The sequence below is a fragment of the Chlorocebus sabaeus genome, chromosome 20 (genome assembly GCF_047675955.1).
Source record: "Chlorocebus sabaeus isolate Y175 chromosome 20, mChlSab1.0.hap1, whole genome shotgun sequence".
NCBI lineage: Eukaryota > Metazoa > Chordata > Mammalia > Primates > Cercopithecidae > Chlorocebus > Chlorocebus sabaeus.
In genome coordinates this window covers 48,215,856-48,225,337 of record NC_132923.1, presented here as the reverse complement: position 1 = coordinate 48,225,337, position 9,482 = coordinate 48,215,856, and the positions used below count along the sequence as shown (strand labels likewise).

Here is a 9,482-nt window from a genome sequence, read left to right as displayed (position 1 = left end):
CCCCCTCGCCTTGCTAGCCCTGGGGAACCCCTCTGCCCCACCTTCCCAGCCCGATGAGAGGCAGTGACTGCCGCCGTCACGTGTGCTGGCAGCCGCCAAGTGAGGCCGCTTTTGCGACGCGGTGACAGCCAAATGGTGCGACAGGAGGAGCTGCAGCCGCTGCCGCAGCGCCCCGCACGGAGAGACTTGAGGCGGCTCCTGGCGTCGCCCAGAGGGAGCGACTAGGCGAACAGTCCGGTGCGGGCGGCGGCGGCGGCGGGCGGGCGGCGAGAGGAAGCCCGCTACGAGTGCCCTCGCTCCCCCGCCGCTCTCGATGAACCGGACGGAATAAGCCGCGCCTCCAGCAGGGGCTGCGCCTCCATGAATCCCTAGTTTTTGTGTTTTTTTTTTTTCTTTCTTTCCCCGTTCCTCACCCCCCACCCTGAGCCCCGTCCCGCCTTCTCCCTTTGCCAGCGGCGGCCGCCTCCAGGTGCGGAGTCCATACCGGAGCGCAATGGCGTCCAACCCCGAACGGGGGGAGATTATGCTCACGGAACTGCAGGTAAGGGCCGCGGCCCTGGCGAGAGTCGCTGGCGGAGTAGACAGGGAGAGAGCCCCGCGCAACGTCGGGGACCAAGGAAAGCCCTGCGACCGCCGCGCCCCTAGCCCGCTAAGTGCGGAAAGTCCGGGATGTCACTCGGGAACTGCTTCCCTCGGGAGCCAGACCCTCTCCCCCGCCAAAGCCCTGGCCTGCCACCGCTTTGCTTTGATTCTGCCTACCAGAGGGAACCCCATCTCTGCAGCCCTGCTGCAGCTGGAGCCTGCTCTCGCCCGGTCCCTGGAGAGGCCGGCCCGTCGCCCCCTCCCGCGGTGTCAGAGCTGCCCGCGAACGCCCCTGTCGCCCCCTCCCTTCGCGCGGCTGGGCCCCGCCCCGCCTTTCCTCCGTACTCGGCTCCTTAAACTCTTTTGAATGACTCCCAAGCTGTTTTCTTGTCCCTCCCCCTCCCCTCAGACTCCGCACAAAGAGCGCCCCCATAACTTCCAGCCCCTAGACAAGTTTTTTTTAAAAAAACGAGTCTCACCAAATGCTTGCTTCACTTCGCCGGCCCTCTTCAGGTGACAGAATTTCTTTCCTCTATTTTGAGAGTTATCTTTTTCTTTTCCTTTCTTTTTTCTTTTTTTTTTTTTTTTTAAAACTAAGTGATAGATACACGGTGCCTTTCTCGGCTACCCCTGCCCAGATCCGGAAGCTCAGATGCTGATGCTTTTCAGACTTTCATTTTCCCTCTCATTTGAGCACCAGAGAAAGAGCTATATAAGTTGTTTACTAATGAGAAAGCAGTCGACTAAGGGAAAACATTGGGCACCACATGTCTGCAAAAGATAAGAGCAAAATAGATCGCTTAGTTAAGTCCATGTCGAGTAGCAGTATTATTATTTTCCCATTTCCAGCTAAATATTTGATGATGTAGGCACGATTTTCGTTTTTAGATCTCTATGGTGTACATGGGGACTTAAGCTATCCTGTCGGGTTTTTCATTACTTGGCAGTGTTCCAGAAGTGTTTACTTATGAATTTTAACAAAAATGTTAAAATTTTATGTTTTTTTGACTTAAAAGTTATTTTGCTTTATTTTAATATAGTTATCTTTTAGCTACTCGAAGATTGTAGATGGGAATTAGGGGAAAAATAGCATGCTTGCATGTCTTTTTGTGTGTTGGACAGTTAATTTTTTAAAGAAAGACTAAATCTAGAAATTCTGAAACAGTTAATTCTTGATGTCAAAATTAAGTATTGCAACTGCATCTAAATTTCTTGTTTAAATACACTTTTTAAGAAATCTCTTTATAAGTTTGGTTTCTTGTGCAGTCAGACGTAAGGTTGAAAACGTTGGTATAATAGTTGATATTCCTCCACAAAAATAGAGATTGTAACAATGTATACCAATGCAGTGTTGCACATTTAGAATCCTTTGGTAATGCAAAGCTGAATTTCATATAATTGAAAATGTTGCTATGTAATATTTTAATTACAGTTAGCCTTTTATAAGCAGATCTTACAGCATACCACATTTGCTAAATGAATGTAATTTACTATTTTATTAATAGTAAATAATTTGCATCAGCTTTTAAAATGGAGATGATGTGAGGCAAGTGGGAAATACTTTACATTACCTAGTCTTGAACCATGAAAAACATATTTTGGTTTTGATTGAGAAGGATGATAGGGTCATTTTTCTTTTGAATTGAGCAGTGTTAGAGTTATAATATATTTGGCATTGTTACTTGTATTTTATAGAAAGTTGGCATAAAAGACACCGACTTCGGCACTGGAACTGAAAATTATATTTTCATGTGTATTAAAATACAACATTTAGGATCTTTTAATTAAAAAGATCAATTTTGGTAATAACAAGGAAGCAAGCAAAGAAGGAGGAAATTTTCAATATGATGACTTTTTTTTTCAATACGACCAAAATAGAGGAACACCTAAAGTTAAGCTTCTAGATAAACTGAAATATAACCCCTTCCAGAAAAAAAAATAGTTTTTATTAAGTGTTACCTTATAGGTTGTCATATATCCAAGTCATTTTCTTGGTTTATTTGACTCCCAGTTTTGATAAAAGTTATTGCATTTAAACTTTATCGTGTTTATTAAAATTTTTGAGAATATTACTTACATCAACACTAAAGATAGTCATAAAGTTTGCTTCACCAAATATTTCCATCCGTTCAAACATTTTATTTCATTGGGTCCTGAAACTTAGTGTACAGTAACCAAGTATTTATTAAACTTTCGTTTCAAGAATCAGTTTTTTAAAAGCTTCTAAATTGTTTGAACTTAGACTGAAATGCTGTTTAATGTGACATTCTTAATTCTTTTCTGCCATACAGATTTTAAGTATTTAAGAAATTCTGTAGCCAGTTTTAAGATGTATTTAATGGTTAAAACTGTTACTTTGCTATGTATCCTGTCTCAGGAATACTTGTTTTACTCTGAAAGTTACATATTACAACCTACCTTTAATGAAATTGATATTTATTTAGAAATATATCCAGCTTTTCATTATTTTTTCAAATTGTAGAGTTTGAAATACTCCACTGCTTGAGCTGGAATTAGCTTTTGGTCGTGGAAAGGCAAAGTAAGAAAATCTGAAACGACAATATTCTGTCCTGTTAATTACTGTAATAGCATGGAGTAATGTTTTTAAGTATTGGTAGTAATTCAGGTGGCTTATTCAACAAGGGGGCGTTAATAAACTATGTAAACTTTGGTGGCTAGAGGTTTCAAGGTATAAGGAAGAATATTTACCGTAGTAAAAATAAAAATTGGCTGTTTAAAATGGCCAATTTCTAATTTTTATCTCATAACTAATTTGTTGTGTTGTATTCTCTCTATTTTTTATTTGAAGTATAGCAGAAGACTTAGACATTTTTGCAATGCCAAAGAAACTAAAGTTTATTTCCAAGGAACCTGGATTAATGAAAACTGTAAAGATTCTCAAAATGAAAGTGTTGGCTACAATGGTAATTTTGTAGAATGCAGACCAAATATTGAGCAGCGTACTAATAAAGCTATCTTGTTGATTATTGGAGATTCATTTTCTTCATCAAAATGCCCAATAAAGTGTTGGTCTGGGAATTTTAAATTCCATTCTCAGCAGATTTTATTTAGATAGAGGTAACTTGCTCAAGTGGAAAGTTGAGATAGTTACCCTTAAATTACGGGGGTTAATTTCACCAAACAGTTATGTAGTATCTACCAAAGCTATGTTGGAGGATATAAAGATGACAAGATAGGTTTTTGCTTTCCAGAAGAGAGTATAGATAATTGTACTAGAGGATAATTATAAGAGAGTACAAACAACATTTTAAAAATTATTTGCTATATATCAGACATTGTACTTAGTATCCTATACACCTCATTTGATCTTTACAGCAATCCAATAAGGTAGGTGTTATTTTCATGTTGTGGATCAGGAAACTTAAGTTCAAGAATATTAAGTAAATTGCTTGTGGTTACATTGTGTGTCTGAGTTTGAACCCAGGTCTGTATGTTTCCCATTACACTATTTCTTTTTTTTTTTTTTTTTTTTTTGAGATGGAGTCTCGCGCACTGTCACCCAGGCTAGAGTGCAGTGGTGCGATCTCTGCTCACTGCAATCTCCGCCTCCTAGGTTCAAGCGATTCTCCTACCTCAGCCTCCCGAGTAGCTGGGATTACAGGCACCTGCCACCACGCCTGGCTAATTTTTTGTATTTTTAGTAGAGATGGGGTTTCACTGTGTTGGCCAGGGTGGTCTTGAACTCCTTACCTCATGATCTGCCTGCCTCGGCCTCCCAGAGCGCTGGGAGTGAGCCCCTGTGCCCGGCCCCACTGTACCATTCTTTAAATTGCCACAGTTCTGGGGAACTATAAATATTTTGCATCTAATGTTATAGTGGTGTGAACTTTCTACAGATTGGCCAAAAATGTAATTTACCAACATTAACTTAACTTGTTAGCTCCATCTGTAACAAGGAAAAATGATTTCTACGTTCAACTGGGTAGTCTATAATGTAGCAGTATTTTATTATTGTAAATATGGTCTAATATTTCACAAATAATCATAGTACAAATAATCTTTTTACAGGATTTCTTCATTAAGAATTATTGTTTCTCATGAAAGGTGTCACATGCTTGCCCAAAACTTCCCAAAAGATTTGACATTACTCTGTAGACTGTCTGTGCTTTGCTTTAAAATTTTATACTGATATGTAACCTAGCTCTGTGTTTGACACTTAGTAGGAGCACAATACATTGATGAGAAGGCTCCATTTGTCACCTAGGATGAAGGATGTCTAGATTATTTTAAGAGAAGTTCATTATCTTTGACATATGAATACGTAGTTTTCTTTAATTTACGTTTCTAATCCCTTTTCCCAAAAATATTCCCTTTAAAAGTACTAAACGGATTTCTATAACAGTTACATCGTTCTTCCATATAGCACACTGGTAGTTTACTCATTTAATGGAAAATTAGAAGGTGGTGTCTAATTTTGCAGTGACACTGGAAAGTGGAAGGTCTGAGTTGGGAGGATTACAATTTTAGGGTGGTTTGGGGGATGGTAGTATGAGAAGGTAAGCCGAGTAGTTAAGACAGACTTTACATTGTTTTCAAATTAGAAATGTAATGCACATGTATTACAGAAAATCCAGAAAATGTGGAAAAGCACAAAAGAAAATAAAAGTTGCTCACAGTTCTGTCACTTGAAGACTGACAGACTTTTCCCACCTAAAAGTCCCATGGCCGTAGAGTCCATTTTTTCTTTTTTTTCATCTCATTTTACTTACTAGAATTTTGAAGAAAAATGAAGCTCAGAGAGTTTTAAGACAGAAATCACAGTAGGTTAAAAAATTTTTTCTTGCCACTGGTTCTAGATGAGTGGATCTAATGAGCTTTTTTTTTTTTTTTTTTTTTTAACTTTTTAAATCTCAGAATATTTCAATTATGAGTCACTGCTTTCTTAAGAAGAAAAGTGCAGGCTGGGCGCGGTGGCTCACACCTGTAATTCCAGTGCTGTGGGAGGCTGAGACAGGTGGATCACGTGAAGTCAGGAGTTCGAGACCAGCCTGGCCAACATGGTGAACCCCTGTCTACTAAAAATACAAAAATTAGCCCGGTGTGGTGATGTGCGCCTGTAGTCCCAGCTACTGGGGAGGCTGAGGCACAGGAATTGCTTGAACTTGGTAGGTGGAGGTTGCAGTGAGCCGAGATCATGCGGCTGCACCTCCAGCCTTGGTGATAGAGTGAGACCCTGTCTCAAAGAAAAGTGCAGTAGTATGGATTTAGTAATAGACAGTAATGAAGTATAGCAACAGTTTCTTTGAATATATCAATACCGTGTGTTTTTTCAGGTTAGGTTTGATGCTGCTCTTATAGACTACCACGATGTTTGTAAATTGCAGCGCATACTTTACTGAATTAAACTTGCTAAATAACTTTCTAAGTATTTCTTGACTACCAAGATAAAAGTCTCTGTGTTAAACTAGTATTACTAAATGATGGCTCTACAATGGTGTTTTGTTTTTGTTTTTGTTTTTTGATCATCTCTCATTAGTATTATAGAGATTAGGTCTAGTGTCATGCAATTCCTACCATTTACATAGTGTTGAAATAGGGAGAAGTAGGGACACCTTCTAGACATCATCTCTTTATCCCAGAGCTTAGCATCTGATTCCTTGGGCTCTCTTATTTCTGCTTTTCGAATTTGGCAATGGTAAATTTTCATGCCATTCATCAGAAGCATGTTTACTTTTAAACAAATAGAGTAGTAGTTTGTAAACATCACCTAAAATAATGTTACTTCCATATCATAAATGGTATTTGAATAAAACAGTTAATTATACATTATTCCCTCATAAAATATAGTGTGCTGATAATTGTCAAATGTCTATATTATTTCAAAAACCAGTTTTACTCTAGAGTATATGACATTTAATATGATTAACTTTTGATATACAGCAGAGTTCAAACTTGACAGCAAAGTTGAAAACTGGTTAAAAGCTTCAAAAAGACTTAAAATTGAGAGTGGGAAAAATATACTAATGAAAAAGTAATTCCTTAATAAAACAGAAATAGAGAACCTTTATCTTGATGCATGTCTAGCTTCTCTTAATTTTATCTGATGACATCTTGTTTGAAACTAGCTCTGTTATCATACTTGGCTTTTTTTGCAATCACAAAAATGAAATTTGTGTGACATTATATACATAAATATTGCCTGTAAAAAATGAAGATCAGGAAAGCATGGGACAGTGTACTTGATGACAGTAAACACCTTAGATGTGAAGGTAGTGTTGAAGTGCCTCATAAAGATGAGTGGATATACAAGACTTTTATAATACTGTTAGGATTTATCTCTTTTGGAAATTTGACAGTGACTTATCAAATTGGTGAAAGTTTTACTGCCCTGGCTCATATATACCTTAATTTAATGGAATGTAGTTATGACAAAATTTGGAATTTATTTTTGATTATAGAAGACATACCACACAATACATGTGCTGAAAGTTTTATATATATATATATTTTATTTTTGAGACAGGATCTTGCTGTGTCACCTAGCTTGAAGTGCAGTGATGTGATCTCAGCTCACTGCAACCTCTACCTCCTGGGCTCAAGTGATTTGCCCACCTTAGCCTCCCGAGTAGCTGGTACTACAGGTGTGAGCCACCATGCATGGCTGATTTTTATATTTTTTTGGAGAGACGGGGTTTTGCCATGTTGCCCAGGTTGGTTTTGAACTGCTGGACTCCAGCGATCCACCTGCCTTGGCCTCCCAAAGTGCCTGGATTACAGATGTGAGCCACTGTACCTGGCCTGAGTATCGTATATTTTATACATGAATCATGTTGTTTTCCCTTCCCTGTAGTTGCTTCCTTAGGGATTCTCTAAGGAGGTGTTTGTTCTCCCTGTTTCAGAATTGTCATTGAACAAATTTTATGCAACTTTTGTATTTTTAAAAAATGTATTAAACATCAGGCACACTGCTTGGATTAATCATCTGTCTATCAAACATTTTAATAAGTACTCATGGACCACCACTCCCCCTCTCTCAAAACAAGCTAGGAACTTTAACCTACCTATAGTTTTCCTCTATTCTATCCCTCTATTTCCACCTTCTTGTCATCTAGGTCATCATTTTTGAGTCCTGTGTTCATTCTCTTCCTTACTATAGTAGTCCCTCCTTATCCGCGGTTTCAGTTACCCATGGTCAACTGTGGTCCAAAAATAGGTGAGTATAGTATAGTACTATAAGATATTTATAAGTACTAAGATACTTTGAGAGAGACCACACTCATAACTGTAATTACAGTATAGTTATAATTGTTCTATTTTATTAGTTGATTAACGCTTACTGTGCCTAATTTATAAATTAAACTTTAGCATCAGTATGCATGTTAAAGGAAAAGTGTATATACAGTTAAGTACTGTTCATGGTTTTAGGCATTTACTGAGGGTCTCTCGGTGGATAAAAGGAGACTACTGTGTATAGGTTAGTTGGACATATAAATCTAAACGTCTTTTAGTTGTTTGTATAGAATTGTGAATAAAATCTTTTTGAACTTGATTTTTCACCTATTATAAATAAGATTGATCCACATTTTTGCATGGTGCTATAGTCATTCATTTAAATTGCTGTATAATATTTCATTGAGTGAAATATTCATTAACTCTCCTTTGGTGGATGTTTGGATATTTATCCACTCTCCCTTGTTGGGCAGTTATTTTCTGTTTTTTGTTTTGTTTTGTTTGTAATTATAAGCAAAGATCCTATGGACAGTCTGTGCATATTTCCTACTGTGTATGTGCCACAGTTTCTATTATACACCTGGAGGTAGCATTGCTACCTCATAGGGTAGGTGAATGTTCAACTTAAGAGATGATGCAGAACTTTCAATATGGTTACACCAATTTATATTCATATTAGCAATATATGAAATAAAAGATCCTTTGGTTATCCATCCTCTCCTACACTTGATATTCTCTTCTTAAGTTTTACACATCAAAAGGGTGTAAAATGTTGCCTTATTTTTGATCTTGATGCACATTTTCCTGGTTGTCACTGATGTAGAACACTTCTTTTTAAGTTTGCCGGCCTTTTTCATGTGGCTTTTTCAGTGAAATTCCTATTTATGTCTCTTGCCTATTTTTGTTTTTCTTATTGGTTTATAAGAGTTCTTTATATTGCTTATGTTAATCCTGTGTGTACATTGTGAATGTCTTTCAGTTCCTAACTTTTTCACTTTCTTTTATTGGGGTTGTGTGGGAGGGACAGTTTTAAATGCTTTTACCTTCTTTGGCAAATACTTGGAATAATTTACATCATTATCATCAACAGGCTTGCATTTACTATCTATTGTACATTTGGAATAGAAAGGGTAAAGTTATATTAATAGTTTATGGCCTAGGGATTTGTAAACTATCCAAATGAACAACTATAGGAAGTTGTATAAAATAGTGTATTGCTTCACACATACTAGGCGCTCAAATGCTAGGTTAATTTAGTTAATGAGTAAATTCAGAAGCAAAGAAATAGCAAAAATTATACAGTTCATCAATTGCTTATTTTCCAATTCCATATCTCTCCGTTGCAAACTAATTATTAGTCATTAATAATATTTTATTCTTTTGTTTAAAGGGCAGTATATTCCGTAAGATTATGTGAGCAGTTATTTAGGTATTTTCATAGCTTGCCATTAAAATGCTGGAGTTGATCAGATTTAATACTGGATATAAAGCAAAATATTAATCGTCTGCACAGTTTACTAGTATTTACAAACTCAGAATCCTAAATACAGTTTTTGTCATTGCTGTGCATCTTTTGATAAAAAAAATTCTTAAGTCAAATTTGTCCATTATTTATCATACAGTAAGTCCTCACTTAATGTCATTGATTGGTTCTTGGGAACTGACTTTAAGCAAAACAACGTATAATGAAACCAGTTTCTTTTTTCTCA

At 37.4% G+C, this 9,482-nt stretch overlaps 1 protein-coding gene and 1 long non-coding RNA gene across 5 annotated transcripts in view; one reads left to right on the top strand and one right to left on the bottom strand.

The window, feature by feature from the left end:
* The window catches only part of LOC103224485 (uncharacterized), a 173,985-nt gene extending 172,670 nt beyond the window's left edge, over nucleotides 1-1,315 (bottom strand). For all 4 annotated transcript variants that reach the window (XR_012090039.1, XR_012090038.1, XR_012090037.1 and 1 more), the window contains exon 1: nucleotides 1,062-1,315. This is a non-coding gene — a long non-coding RNA (uncharacterized lncRNA). The remainder of the gene's footprint in view (nucleotides 1-1,061) is intronic.
* The window catches only part of PKN2 (protein kinase N2), a 161,015-nt gene continuing 151,660 nt past the window's right edge, over nucleotides 128-9,482 (top strand). The window contains exon 1 of the mRNA XM_007978053.3: nucleotides 128-541. Within this exon, the coding sequence (XP_007976244.1) occupies nucleotides 494-541 (48 nt within the window). The 5' untranslated portion in view covers nucleotides 128-493. The remainder of the gene's footprint in view (nucleotides 542-9,482) is intronic.